The sequence below is a fragment of the Mytilus edulis genome, chromosome 5 (assembly GCF_963676685.1).
Source record: "Mytilus edulis chromosome 5, xbMytEdul2.2, whole genome shotgun sequence".
Taxonomy (NCBI): domain Eukaryota; kingdom Metazoa; phylum Mollusca; class Bivalvia; order Mytilida; family Mytilidae; genus Mytilus; species Mytilus edulis.
Window position 1 is genome coordinate 80,755,690 of NC_092348.1, and position 15,334 is coordinate 80,771,023.

Consider the following 15,334-nt stretch of genomic DNA (forward strand, 5'->3'; position numbering starts at 1 on the left):
ATTTTTAAAGAACTGATTTTGTTTTTAATTGTGTTTATTGTTTTAAATATTTCATATATATGTTTTAAACACTTTCTTGTTTAACAAGTTGTTTTAATGATTGATTACAGATGTATATATGTCCTTTTTATAGCATTAAACTAGTATGTTTTAAATGAATCCATTTTATAGAAATTGCCTGTTTATATTAAGTAAGTGCCCTAAAATTGTTGTCCATCGCGCTTAATGTGCCCTCTGAGCTAACAATTACCCTGCCCTTTTTAAAAGTTGCAGGAAACACTATGCACTCAACAGAATATGACTTGTACAGTACTACAGGTCAGTTTATGTCAGACTTTAATTTATCATAAAATGACTTCCACAGGTCAGCTTTTGGACAAAATATTGTAACTTAATATCTTCATATTCTAATAAAATACATAAATAAAATATTGTGACTTAATATCTTCATATTCTAATAAAAACTTAATATCTTCATATTCTAATAAGATTTATGTCCCTTTTTAATTCATTTTGACTTAGAGAGGTCATTTTTGTTCTAGCTAGAAGCAGTCATTACAAACACTTTGTTATCAATCTAAATCTAGATCCATATAAATATAGTGATTAATAGTTTCGAATCAAAGAGTTTACAAAGTACAGGTGTTTGGGTTCTGACATGTTTTTTGTTTTTTTATTGAAATTGTAGAGTGCAAAACTCTAATAATTTAACTAATCCATATTGGTGATGATAAGTGGTACACAATTTTTAATTGAAAATCACTATATTTACTACAACATTTAATATTCATGATCATCCCATTTTGAATTTCATACAGCTGATGCATATAAAATTGAGAACACAGAAATGGGGAATGTGTCAAAGAGACAACCGACCAAAGAGCAGAAAACAGACAAAGGGCTCCAATGGGTCTTAAACACAGCAAGAAAATCCTGGGCATCAGCTGGTCCCTTAACAAAATTATGTACTACTTCTAGTTCATTAACAAGGGTTGTCATACTAAACGCCAAAACTCATTAATAAATGAAGTAAAATTAATAAACAAAAGCCAAAGAATGCAAACACATGTGCTCTTGAAGGTAAATAAAAAATAACAGATTCTTAACATGTCATGTTAAGAATCTGTATGATGTGCATTGAAATAAGGATGTATAACTAACATACGTCCTTGATTGAAAATATAAAAAAAAAAAAATGTCAAGACTCTTTCAATTCAATTATATTTTGCACTCAGTCTCTATTGTTTATCAATATCACGATCTGGTAAAATTCGGCATAATCATTAAACTTGAAAGTAATAAGCTTGCGATCAACAACCACTGAACGAAATATAATTTGCTGATAAGAATTTATAGATGTATCATTTATGATTCATAAATATAAAAACAAGAATGTGTCCCCAGTACACGGATGCCCTATCCTCACTATCATTTTCTATGTTCAGTGGACCGTGAAAATTGGAGAAAATCTCTACTTTGGCATTAAAATTAGAAAGATTATATCATAGGGAACATGTGTACTAAGTTTGAAGTCAACTTCATCAAAAACTAGCTCGACCAAAAACTTTAACCTGAAGCGGGACAGACAGATGAATGGACAGATGCACAGACCAGAAAACATAATGCCCATTTCATAAAACCGTCCATGCAAGACTAAGGCTGTGTTCACACAAAACGCAATGTACAGTAAACATTTTTATAATTAGTTTACCGTAATGTACACTGGTTTCACATTTAATTTGTTCACTGATTTCACATTTAATCTATACACCTTGTTTAATTACATGTACATAAGATTTGTTTACACTTGTCAACTATATGTCATTTAAATGTTCGTTACGTAGAACCAAATACAAATTTCTCGGACAACTTTTTTAGCAGTATGGGAACAATCATTTGACTCAAAAAAAGGGGGGGGGAGGGGGGGTTCCTTGAAAAATATTCTTATCCCCAATTTCATATAAAATGTTCTGGTCATACAGACAATGACAGATGATAAAAGAAAGATTCTGACTTCAGAGTTTGCCCATCATACATAAAAGGGTTAAATATTGATTAAAAAAACCTGAATAAAAATGTTCGCGCGAAAAAAAATCTGACTCAGAAATCCCCCCGCCATTTGAAGTTAAGTGGTTGCTCCTTTATGAAATCCATTATGATGAGTGTAGTAGTTTAAAGATATCAAAGATGTCTCGATTACGCATTAGAAAATGTAGGCTGCAGCAGAGTGCTTACAGACAAAGAAAATAGATTGAGATGTTTTAAGGATCAGGTATTTCTATCTTTTCTTTTTGTTTCAAATGGTATTTCTTCTCCAAGGAGTATTTTGCAAAAGGAAGGGGATATTTTTTTATATTTCTAAGTCAATTTTAAACAATCTGGGAAACTAGACAAACAATACAATTTACCTTACACATTTTTTAGTAATGCATTTATGAATGAATCGTTGTTTGAGTAAAGACCAGTGGCAACTATTTCTGTGTATGTTCAGTCGATTTGGGAAGACCTTTTCCAATGAATCATGTGTTTTGCAATGATAATGCTTTGAGTCTTAATAAGGGGTTAATAAAGCTATGTAAAGTTTTTTTTATAACAAATAAATGTATCAAGTTTAAACCAGGGCTTCCAAAACGGTCATATATTCCGGTCATTTATATAATGTCCGGTAAAAGTCCGGCTGGGCAAAGCATGAAACGGTCATATACTTTTTAGTTTTCAAGGCTTTTTCGTTATTTTTACATAATTCACGATCTTTTTGACCCAACCTTTTACCTTTAAAACATCAACACATTTCCGGTCATAAATGTGACATGATGATTAATTACTATCAAAACAACATCTACTTCAATACTTTCTAATTTTAATCAAGGCTAATTAGTAGTTGGACAGCTGAAATCTACCTGTTCAGTTGACAGGTGAACTATGTTCAGTACCGGACATCGTATGAATTAATCGGTTTATTCACAGTTTTTTTCTTACTTTTCAGCGGTTTGTTTCTAATTTATTTAGTTCAAAAGATTAAAATTATTAGAAATTAGTTTATCAACATGATTTGATAAAAAAATTAAAAAGGTTTTAATTGAAAAATCGTCAGAACTACGTCGTATGAACTAGAACACGTGTGCGCATGTGCACAGGTGGGAAATTTAATTATGCATCCTAGATTTCTTCAAAAATGCTAAAATTATCATTGATACCTGTATCTAACGTTCATTTCAAGTATTTTGTTGAAGAAATAACGTGGAAAGAGCTTCTTCACTCTATCGTTCTTTGTCAAACGTACACGGATTTTACGTATCCATTTATGGTCCATGTTTTACCATTGTAAAGTCAACATCCGGTTAGAACAATGTGAAAACGAAGTTTTTGACAATGTCATTTTGCACAAATAAAAAGTCTAAGGCAGATATGAGCACGCTGATGTGCACACTTTGAATGATGCACTGCCAATTTAACAGTTACATTCGAACATCAAATTCAAATCATATCAAAGTAAAGTTTAAAATCGGTTTTTTTTAATGCAAGGCCTAAAAAAAATAATGTTGTGTTTCCGATCACCCCCTTGAAATTTTGAAGGGACGGTAGGTAGGGATTTTTTATTTTTTTTTATAATATTAATAAATAAAACTCAATTTCCAGTTACCAGACAAAAGTTTGGGATTTAATAGAAAGAGATTGATTACCCACTTTAAAAATCTCCCTGAGATAACTTTTAGTTTACCCCTTTTAAAATCCCCCTGAAATAACTTTTAGTTTACCCCATTTTAAAATACCCCTGAAAAAAAACTAAGTCCAAACCTAAAAAAAATTTGGGCAGCACTTCCCCTAGGAAATTAGCTTTTTAAACCCAATTCCCCTATTTCAGGACCAAAAGTTTGGGATTGTCAGAGAAAGAAATCGAGAAGATGTGGGGCAGATTCATTTATAGGAACATGAACCAAACCTACAGATAGACAAATATATTATATACACTGTACCTGGCAGGACACTTTCTTTTGGCAAAGCATCTGTGGCTTTTCATTAGAATGTCTAAAGCATTGATTGGCTGACCAGTTTCAGATGGATTAATATCAGGTTCATTTTGAAGAAGGGTCTGGCATGAAAATTTGATAAATTTAATTCCAAAAGATTGCATTGTTCCAACAGTTGTGTTTTTGTCATCAATCTCGATCGGTCCAGTCATTTTTGCCGGTGGCCGAGCACAAAATTTGTGTTGTGTATTTTTTTTAATCGATGTTAGACATTGGATGAATTTCATTGCTAATGTCAAAAAAGGTGTTACTTTATGTAAAATTTAGAAATATTTTTTTCTCCGCGAAATGGTCACACTTTCCGCGTTGAACATTGAATAGGACGCGTTGTGTTGCCATGTTCAAACACTGACAAACGAAAATAACTACTGCGCATGCTCCCGCATATATAATTAGTCAAGAAGATTCCACTTTCCAGTACATTCAGTCAGAGCCCAGACATAAACAAGTCTATTTCTGTTTTTGACTTAAAGAAGTCAAAACATGTATTCTTTATAAAAATGTGTTTTCAATTTTAGACTTATCTAAGTCACAAAATGACAGACTTGTTTAGGTCTATTCATGTTGATGAAAAAACTTAACTTGACTTGGTGGCCAAACTACACCACCTTTGACAGTAAAAACCTGCCTGAGAGTTCACAAGGACTTGATCTATCTATATTTAATTATCTAATTGAACATCCTTACTAAACACAGATGTTTTACCTCATTAAGTGTGGATCCAGGGCCCGGTTGTTCAAAAGGCTGGATAAAGTTATCCACAGGATAAAGTCTGTATCCACTGGATAACTTTTGTCCGCTGGACAAATCCGGTTGTTCAAAAATTGTCCAGTGGATAAAATAGCTTAACCACGGACAAAATTTGTCCAGTGTCTGGGGGTTCGGATAAGTTCTTATCCAGTGGCTAAATATGGCTGCCCATGTGTTGTATGATGTGTAGTAGACATATAAACCACGCATAAATAGTGAATTTAACGGTGAACCATATATAGAATTTCAGGCTAGGTAAACAGGTAAAGATTTTCTGAAGCTAGCATAGAAGTTTAAACAATTTTTCTTTATGATGATTTGAAAAGACCTACCCAGAGAAATTATGCCATTCTGGACAGTTGCCACACAGATTAAAATTACTCTTAGATATTTTTTTACAGTTGGCTGCATTGCTTGTTATTGTGTATTTAATATTGAAGTGAAAAAAAATCAGTTCGGACAAATTTTAAGAACGCCTTTTACTTATTATTACATGACGTCACAAAAGTTCTGACGTAAAAGATGCTCGGCCAACGCACCTGTTGATGAACAATACGATACAAGTTGTTTTTCATATCGCATACATTTTCTTACTGCGATTCGGAAAGCACATTAGAATAATCAGAAATACTGGTCAGTTCTCTTAAATTAAAGGACAATGTACGATAAGCATCAGAGAACGACCCCCTTATTTCGTTCAAATTAAAAGTGAATTGCAATTATTATAAAACTATATTTTAAAAAAAGATTAAAAATCCTGTATTTTTGTAAACATCAATAGATTTTCCAACTCCTGCTGATATTATTCATGCTCTGTTGCTGTAAACACCTCAATATTCGCGAAAGGCAGAAAAATTGCAGTTTCAAAACCTTTTTCTGCATTTTAAACTATGAGCGTACGTACGGCCCACGATCATATTTATACCAGACATTTCTTGAACATAAATGTTGATGCAGTTCAAATATTTTAGTGGGCCGGGATCTCCTGTAGTTGGTGATCGCAATACTGGTATACCAGTATTGTCCACAATACTGGTATAAAAAATTTGTACCAGTATTGTAACTTTTTTTTTTAAACAGCAATACACGAGAAAACTATCGCGTCATTACGAGATCAGTAGTTTATTATCTCTTTAGTACGAGATAAAAATTAAACCGTTGGTTTTCCCGTTTGAATGGTTTTAAACTATTAATTTAGGGCCCTTATAGCTTATAGTTCGGTGTGAGCCAATGATCCGTGTTGAAAGCCGTACATTGACCTATAATTGTTTACTTTTATAAATTGTTATTTGGATGGAGAGTTGTCTCATTGGCACTCACACCACATCTTCCTATATCTATAAGAGGAGAAAGAAATGCATAAATAAAAGAGTAAAAAAACCAACCCAGTAATATTTACAAATGGTTAAAAACAAGTTTAATTTGGATAGTCCATGTATTTCTCTGATTAGCAAATGGAGACCCAATGTAAACAATGATATGATAATATTTTGAAAATAATCACCACATTTTTCCTATGGTAAGTTCTGGACAAGCATATTTTACAACCGTAAACCAAAACTTTTAAATACGCATTTTTTTCGTGTTTTAGAATAGTCAGTCGCAATCCATTGACGCACAGCATATGTCTTTCACACAGAAAAATCCAAAGATACCCTTTAAGAATGATAGAGATTTTTAATTGCATAAATTGTTATTTTCTGCTAGCTGAAACCATGCTGGCCCTAACATTTTCGTATCAACGCAAATTTATTTTTACTGTTTGAAAAATGATTGATTTGCCTTTTACATGCAATATTCGTTTGTTTTTTTTGACAAAATAATATCTGATCAAATGAATAAATTTTTTTTTTATTTATTTGAATATTTTAACAAGTCATTTTAATACTGCAATTAAAGAGAAGGTATTATTGATTGAATGTTGATTTGACCATCCAGTGGCACATACTTCATGAATATTTTTGACAAAAGATGATATAAAATAAATAAAGGTTTCTCCCTGCTCCCGCCCGCTCTTCTCCTTTCTCCCGCCTCTATTCTCCCTCCCTTTTCTCTCTCCATTACCTTTTCAGACATACATTTCATTAAAATCCATTAAACATTCAGGAAGAGTTTCGCTTAGAAGATTAGTAATGCCATATATTAAAGTAAAGAGTATCTCCCCTGTAACATTTAGAACTTTCTCGTGTAAATATTTCTTCAATATCCATCCAGTTGTTCAGGAGGAGATGCGCTTAACAGAAATACATTGATAGACAGATAGGGTGCAATATATATGCCTGCAACGTGATCAAACGCATACACATTCCCATCTAGGAGGGACATTTCAAAGTAACCTCCCATATTTTCGAATTTTGACAAATTTTAATCGGGAATAGTCCTGTCAAGGACTCGTGAATGTGTGACCCCAGCTTAACTCTGATGCACGCCGTTTCCCGATGATTTTTTTTACTATAAACGCAGCATAATGTGTAAAAATACGGGGAATTTTTGTGACACTTTCAGTGCAATTTCGCAAGAAACAAATTCGTTTTAAAATGTATGCCGAAAAACGCTGCTTGCAAAAAATAAAAAAAGAATTCTTTTGGAAAATAATACAGGATTTAATTTATCGAAAATACATAGTACAAGCAGTCGTCGAAAATCAGGCAGTAAATGATTTTTGGAATGGAAATAACAACGAAGAAGAATAAAATTGTCCTTGAACTTGGTTATTTTGGCGCACAACTTTCCCTATATGTCCCAAGTGTAACAAGTTTTGGAATATTATTGGCATGATTGGACTGTACAGAAAATATGGTTGCGGAAGCTTGTAAGAATAGATTGCCAATACTGTTAACATATAAGCGCAGTTTAGACAGGACAGCAACATCAGAATGAGGAAAAAGTTTACAAAGGCCTGTCATTTTGGGATGTCAACACTTAATGCGCACCCGTTGGGACAAACTAAAATTAGATCATTCAGACCCTGTTACATAATTTTTCTTTCAATTCCGTATTTTAAAAATTATTCCTTGAAATTTACAATCACACGATTCATTAAATAAAACCCAGTGGTCAAGAATGAAGGAATAATCGGAATTTTGATTAAGGTAAACCCAGAAAAGCGCTCCGAACGCCAAAAAAATATGAAGAGATATGTTTGTTTGCTTATATTTCTTCAAACGCAGAAACAAACAGAAAACACTTACATTTAAATATCATTTTGGTACACGTTAATTTGCACTTGGGTGTACAGGAATGGGTGTGTTTTGTTGTTGAGTTGGACATGATGTACAGTTGATATTTCCCAACTATATTCCACTATGAACTGCTTATTCAAAAATAAATGTTGTCACCAAATGCTTTGTAAAATAGAACACAATCATAAATGCTTATTATATATTTTGGTCCCTCGACAAAATGCCGCAAACGTACTGTTTACCCGTGTCCATTTGACCACCTGTCCCTCACGTAATCGGTATATAGGATGTAGCTTTGGGTTTATACAACTTATTTCGAAGTGCTACATTTTCTTTATGTCAACTTAAAAAAATTATATATATACCAAAAGTGCGCATTTTCAATCAATATAAAAAAGAAGATGTGGTATGATTGCCAATGAGACAACTATCAACAAAAGACCAAAATGACACAGACATTAACAACTATAGGTCTTCAACAATGAGCAAAGCCCATACCGCATAGTCAGCTATAAAAGGCCCCGATGAGACAATGTAAAACAATTCAAACGAGAAAACTAACGGCCTTATTTATGTAAAAAAATGAACGAAAAACAAATATGTAACACATAAACAAACGACAACCACTGAATTACAGCCTGACTTGGGACAGGCACATACATAAATAATGTAGCGGGGTTAAACATGTTAGCGGGATCCCAACCCTCCCCCTAACCTGGGACAGTGGTATAACAGTACCTTTTATAAACAAGACTTTTTTTTAAATGACAGTTTGCTAAATTTGGCATTTTGAAAATATATAAAGACACGCAGAGCACATAGTCCGACTTCCTCCTACAGTGTACAATTTTAAGGTGGACATTTTATAATGTACCGAGTGTTTTACTTATAGAGGATGCATGTATGTTCTCAGATTTTTTTATTGTATTTTTTTTTACGAATGACAAAATGTTGAACTTACATTTAATACAGTTTGCAAGGTTTGTCTGCAACTATGCACACTACCCAAACGTTTACATCATACAGAGAATATACTATATTAAAAACATGTATTATTTATCTTTCACTTTCACAACTGACGGAATGTTTTTATTAGTAACCTTTTTTGGTGGCTGCATTAGAAATGCGTCTTTTAGACACAACAGTTTCAAATTGTATTGTATCGTCCTGAACATGCCTGAAATATTTGCCACTGGACATTTGCAACCTCAAATCAAATCAATCAATTCAAATTGTACTTGAAAATCACTGTTCACTCAATAACATTTTGAAGTAGAATATGCACCCTGTTAGTTGGAAATAAAACTAAATCAGTAAAATTAATAGGAAATTTACGAAACCAGACAGAGAAAATGAAAAAAAAATAACAAACACCATTCAGATCCCGTTACACGTTTTTTCAATACCTCTCAGATAAAAGCTTGTTACTCTATATTAAGTAATGTCATCCTTTTTCTGCCAAATTGTATGCATATCGGTTAACTTTGAAGCAATTTATCTATTAAAAAAAACAAGGATGGTGACATGTGTCTCTATACATTCACGGGCTCACAAAAAAAACCTTGAAATTGTTAGTTTTTAGTCTTTCTCCATATATAAGAGATCGTAATGAATAAGTGACGAGGTTCGTAATATTTTTTTCGTTAGTATGCCATTTTGGGGAATTTTCTGCAACTGTCATAGAAGTGAAAGGTTTGACTAGCCATAAAACCAGGTCCAATCCAACATTTTCTACATTAAGAAAATGCCTGTACCAATTCGTAATATAACAGTTGTTATTCATTTGTTTGATTTTGCAGTTAAATTAAGGACTTTCCGTTTCACTATTTCCTCGGGGTCGTTTTTTTTGTTTGTTTTTTTTTACTTTTTATTAGCACTTTCTTGAATCTTTTGATTAACTCATTTATTAGATAATTGTTTTCTTGCTAAATTTTAATAATTTTAATATACATTTTTGTCTCCTTTTTACCCCCTTTTCTCCTTTCTCCCGCCCCCTCTCTCCCTTCTCTCCCATGCTCCCAATACCCTGTCCAGGCCCTCATTAATATACAGTTTTGTAAATCATTTTCGCCATCAATGATAATCGTTGCCATAAATGTTAATTTGGCATGCCATACTTGATAGAAATGCGGACGTGAAAGAAAGCACCTTTCTTAAAAGCGTCAATGAAGATGAATCCGGGGATGAATCGCCTAGTTTGTACATTCCAGGGCGAAGACCTTGTCATTTATAAAACAAAATACATGTTTCTGAAGGTAAAGATGTACTAAAATTAACATCACTCAATATCAATCTGTTGAGTAAAGAATATTTATGCAAAATGTGGTCCTGTTAAGAAACCACCATTCCTCGGAGATCACTTTCTAAACAAAGTTTTGCAGTTTTTACGCTACAAAAGACATGTTCATGCTTTGACATGATTAACGTCTGTGTCACAGGGTTCTTAATATTGAAATTTAGTAAAAAAAGAAAAGGAACTGTTTTAGTATGAACAACTTCATTCACATTCCTAAATTTCTTTGAAGTTTGTCACAGCTCCTTCTGATTTTGGTCCAAATTCGACGGTCTGCTGAAATGTCACTTTTAATCCATGAATATTAGATACGGGAATATCCTAAAATATGTGTAATTTTAGTGCTAGCATGAAGATAAGTCTGTCGAAGGATCCCAGTGAATACCGGAAATCCTCTCCAGTCTGCAGTTCGTTTAAAATTTCGATCACTCAATGAAAACTACAAGTAGATCCTAGTAGGACGAATTTTTTTTAACTGTTTTTTAAATGTTTGACTATGAGCGTACCTATGTCACACTTAAATATCTGAACTGCATCAACATTATTATATAATATTATTCAATGAATTTCTGGTATCATCGTGGGCCGTAGGTACGCTCATAGTTTAATATACAGAAAAAGGTACATTTTCTGACTTTTCGCGAATCTTGATGTACTTTCTGAAACAGAGCTTGAATAATATCATTAAGAGTTCTCTGGTTAAAAATGGGAGTTGTCCTCTGAATAGCATTTTGTCCAGTGGATAGCTGGACAATCCTTAACCAGTTTTTGAACAACACAATTTAACCTCTGGATAGCAATCCACTGGATAAACATTTATCCAATGGACAAGCTTATCCAGTGGATAACTTTATCCAGCCTTTTGAACAACCGGGCCCTGGTGGTTGCATTGTAAGGTTAATTAACACGATCCCCGATTTTTCAGACTCTCATTCATATTTTTCTTTAGAAGACAAGGCATTGGCTTTCAATGTTGCCATTATTTGATTTAGATGCATGACCTTTTTATAAGTATGCGTGGGTCTTGAAGTTGACCAATTTTGGTAACTTATCGACTTGTAGGAGTTGATATTTGCAACTTTTTGATTCTGGTCAATCATTTCTTGCTTAACAATATTTGACTTATTTAAGTCATATTTTGTCTTGCATTAAAGGGAGACAAATCCTAAAACTTACAAATTTAGACATCTATAAGTCAAAAGCAGATTCAGACTTATTTATGTCTGAGCTCTGACAGACATTCTAAAAATAAGCCTCCAGTTTAAAATTAGCGTTGTTTTCTTTTGGGGCGATAAAAAGATCGAGGGACTTAGAATTTTTTATTTTCTTTCAGAAAAAACGGTCGGTAGGTATACAAATTATTTTTTTTCCCACATCAGCTTTAAAAACTTTTGAGTCGGGGGTCGGTCGGGTGACCGGAAACACAACATATTTTTTTTAGGCCTAAGGTAGCAATAAACAGTTAGGAAAAAATAATAAAATTAGCCCTTATGAATTTTACCATTCCCTTTTCATTGCTTTCTTGCAATATCAAGCTTACTGTTTGTGTCATATATGGGCATATGTATGTAATCAGAATCTTTCATAGATTTTATTTCCAGTATATAAAATGGTAAAATATAATTTCTTTTTGGTGTATCCATGGCAACAATCTGCATTTATTTGTTATAAAATATTGCAAAAAGGGGGGGAAAGATGTCACATATTTCCCCAAAATTTGACTAAAAGTAGAATTTCAATTGCTTGAAGTAATACCTTTTCTGAAACTGTGTACATATATCATTCAGCAAATCCAATGAAAATCATATGTCTTTCATCTCATTTTTTTGTAAAATTGCGTCAAAAACTTCGTGTAGAAAAAGAGTGTTTGTAAACAGTACATTAATTTCTGGACCGATGGCCGGTCTAGCTATGAAAATACGGACTGTCAAACAGAAAACAGCCCATAAAACATGTAAAAAATAATCTTGATGCTCTTATAAACTACCTTTGAAGGCAAAATTAACACTCATCTGTCTAAAAATGAATTTTATTTCACAATAACTTTCCTATTTGAAAAATCCACAGGGGCCATAATGCGAAACTAAACTCCTAACTGTGTATTGCTACCTTAATAGTAAATATTTTTTTCAAAATCTCCCTTTTAACTTATTTTCTGAGTTCTGCTAGCTAAAACGAGTAAATTGGCCTTTTATTTTTGAAAATTGGTTGAGTAATGAATATTTTATGAAGGTTAGCAGTTGACACTGAAACGCGACAAAAACTGATTTTAAGAAAGGTGCCAAGTCAAAGTGTAAAATCTTGTCTCTACCTCAATGTTTAGCCAAATCTTAAAAATTGTACCTCTTTTGGCAGTTTTTTAATGTTGAATATCATAATAAGATCTCTGATGATGCACCATTGTACAAAATTGAGCAATTTTAATCATAAAAATGTTAATCTTTATGCTTATTGCATACCAAAGACTTGATTAAAACTTGGTGATGGGGATCAATTTCTTACATCTGATTTAACTATACATCTAATATATGCCAAAATGTAACATGAAATCTTGATAAAAACAATAATATGATATATTCGCAAGAAAAAAACCAACGCGTTCAATACTTGTGCTACTACATGCAGCCCAATCCATCAGAAGCAAGCGTTAAGCCGAAAGAGTACAAATAAAAGCCTAGTGTCAAAATGTCTAATTTTGGTTGCTAAGGACTGTAAACAATAAAATTGACACACATTGTCATTGTTAAACACTTAATTTACGCAGAAGTTGATTTTGAATCTAAATATCAATAGATTTGTGGCATGAAAAGTCTTAAATTATACAATTCTGAGCTTGGTAAGTATGCCATAAGGTAGCAATAAACAGTTAGGAAAAAATAATAAAATTAGCCCTTATGAATTTTACCATTCCCTTTTCATTGCTTTCTTGCAATATCAAGCTTACTGTTTGTGTCATATATGGGCATATGTATGTAATCAGAATCTTTCATAGATTTTATTTCCAGTATATAAAATGGTAAAATATAATTTCTTTTTGGTGTATCCATGGCAACAATCTGCATTTATTTGTTATAAAATATTGCAAAAAGGGGGGGAAAGATGTCACATATTTCCCCAAAATTTGACTAAAAGTAGAATTTCAATTGCTTGAAGTAATACCTTTTCTGAAACTGTGTACATATATCATTCAGCAAATCCAATGAAAATCATATGTCTTTCATCTCATTTTTTTGTAAAATTGCGTCAAAAACTTCGTGTAGAAAAAGAGTGTTTGTAAACAGTACATTAATTTCTGGACCGATGGCCGGTCTAGCTATGAAAATACGGACTGTCAAACAGAAAACAGCCCATAAAACATGTAAAAAATAATCTTGATGCTCTTATAAACTACCTTTGAAGGCTAAATTAACACTCATCTGTCTAAAAATGAATTTTATTTCACAATAACTTTCCTATTTGAAAAATCCACAGGGGCCATAATGCGAAACTAAACTCCTAACTGTGTATTGCTACCTAATGTCAATCATTGAAATGGCCATCTGATTACCATAATTGCCTTTTGTGACTAAGTCTTAAGGGATTAAAATCGGGATCAGATATGAAATGTCCGGCTGGCTCAAATATTTTTTGGAAGCCTTGGTTTAAACAAATATTTCTGAAAAGAACATTATTAATAATCCAATTTTATTAAATATACATGGTAAAATTAATGTCCTCAATGCCTAGTTTTGTGTACACTTAACCAACACAAGGTCTACATTGACTATCGACTGCATGTAGACAAAACATGATTTAAACTACATGTAAACATTGAGTTTTATCAATGGGAACGTAATTGTGTTTAGTTTACTTGTGAGTTACACTAACACAACACCGAGTTTAGGTCAATGTGAACACTGCCTTAGTTTAGTGTATGTATGCATTGGTTCAATAATTCAGATAACATTAAAATTTCAAGAAACTTGTTTCATATGACAATGTATGACTTTTAAAAAAGGTGTGAATGTTTAGGGTGCAAATGTGAGTTCAGGAGAATGGGAACCAACACGTTTATTGCTAATGCATGTGGATTTTCTGTCACCATATGTCTGTTAAAACTAATTTCATATTATCATTAGTGATCCCCAAACTGCTAGTGGGTCTCATTGGGTTCTAAGACGCAGAATTGGCCAATTTATTTTAAACAGCGTGACACGTGAAAGTCAAATAATTAAGAGTGAAAACAGGAAACAAAGTCTGACAGGACATGGGAAATTTGATGCGCTATTACATGTATGGCAAGGATAAGCATAAAGCTGGATATGGATTTCTTACTAAAAATACACGTGGGATCCGGGATCAGACCCCCCCCCCCCCCCCCTTTACAAGGTTAGTAATGCAGGTAGCTTCATGACTAATAACGGTAAAAGTTCTTGCCAAAATACATTAACAGTAAACTTTGGTGTATGACAATAAAATGTACACTTTCTGTTAGACAATAAAAACATCGACTGATTTAGACTAATTATGTAACGATAATTATTTGAGACCTCTGACAAATCACGATAAGGATATTTAGACAAATCACAGTAAAATTTTAGGCTCTTACACAACAAATGTATACATGTGTTGTGTGAGGTTGAAAATGAAAGTAGGGTGATGACAATAGTTTCATATAGCATGTTACATTAAATTGTCATTATTAGAATAACCTTTCAGTTAAATCAAGTACCTTTTCAAGATCATTTTGTGATTCCAATTTATCTTTAACCGACTTATCTTCGCCGGTGCTTGATTTCTTTTTGGCTCCATTTGACGATTGTTCTTTGTCAGATTTTTTGTTCTTTCTTCTCTTGTACAGTAAATAGCCACCCACAACTACTGCTGGGACGCCAACAGCCAATCCAATCTGCCATTTAGACCAGCCTTCTGATGAAGGAGACGATCCCACACTTTCACTGGAGGCAGCCATTTTGGTAAACCACGTGACACCACGAATAAATTGTATATTTTCCTTGCACATTTATGCAATAGTGTGGTAGTATTCTTCACTGATAATAAATATAATATTTTCGAATATTATTTTTAATATATATGGA

At 32.9% G+C, this 15,334-nt stretch overlaps 1 protein-coding gene across 4 annotated transcripts in view; it reads right to left on the reverse strand.

The window, feature by feature from the left end:
* Window positions 1-15,229, reverse strand: part of LOC139524577 (mitochondrial import receptor subunit TOM70-like) — a 54,328-nt gene extending 39,099 nt beyond the window's left edge. For all 4 annotated transcript variants that reach the window (XM_071319433.1, XM_071319435.1, XM_071319434.1 and 1 more), the window contains exon 1: window positions 14,968-15,229. In XM_071319433.1, coding sequence (XP_071175534.1) covers window positions 14,968-15,207 — 240 coding nt within the window. In that variant the 5' untranslated portion in view covers window positions 15,208-15,229. The remainder of the gene's footprint in view (window positions 1-14,967) is intronic.
* Window positions 15,230-15,334: the final 105 nt, after the last annotated feature.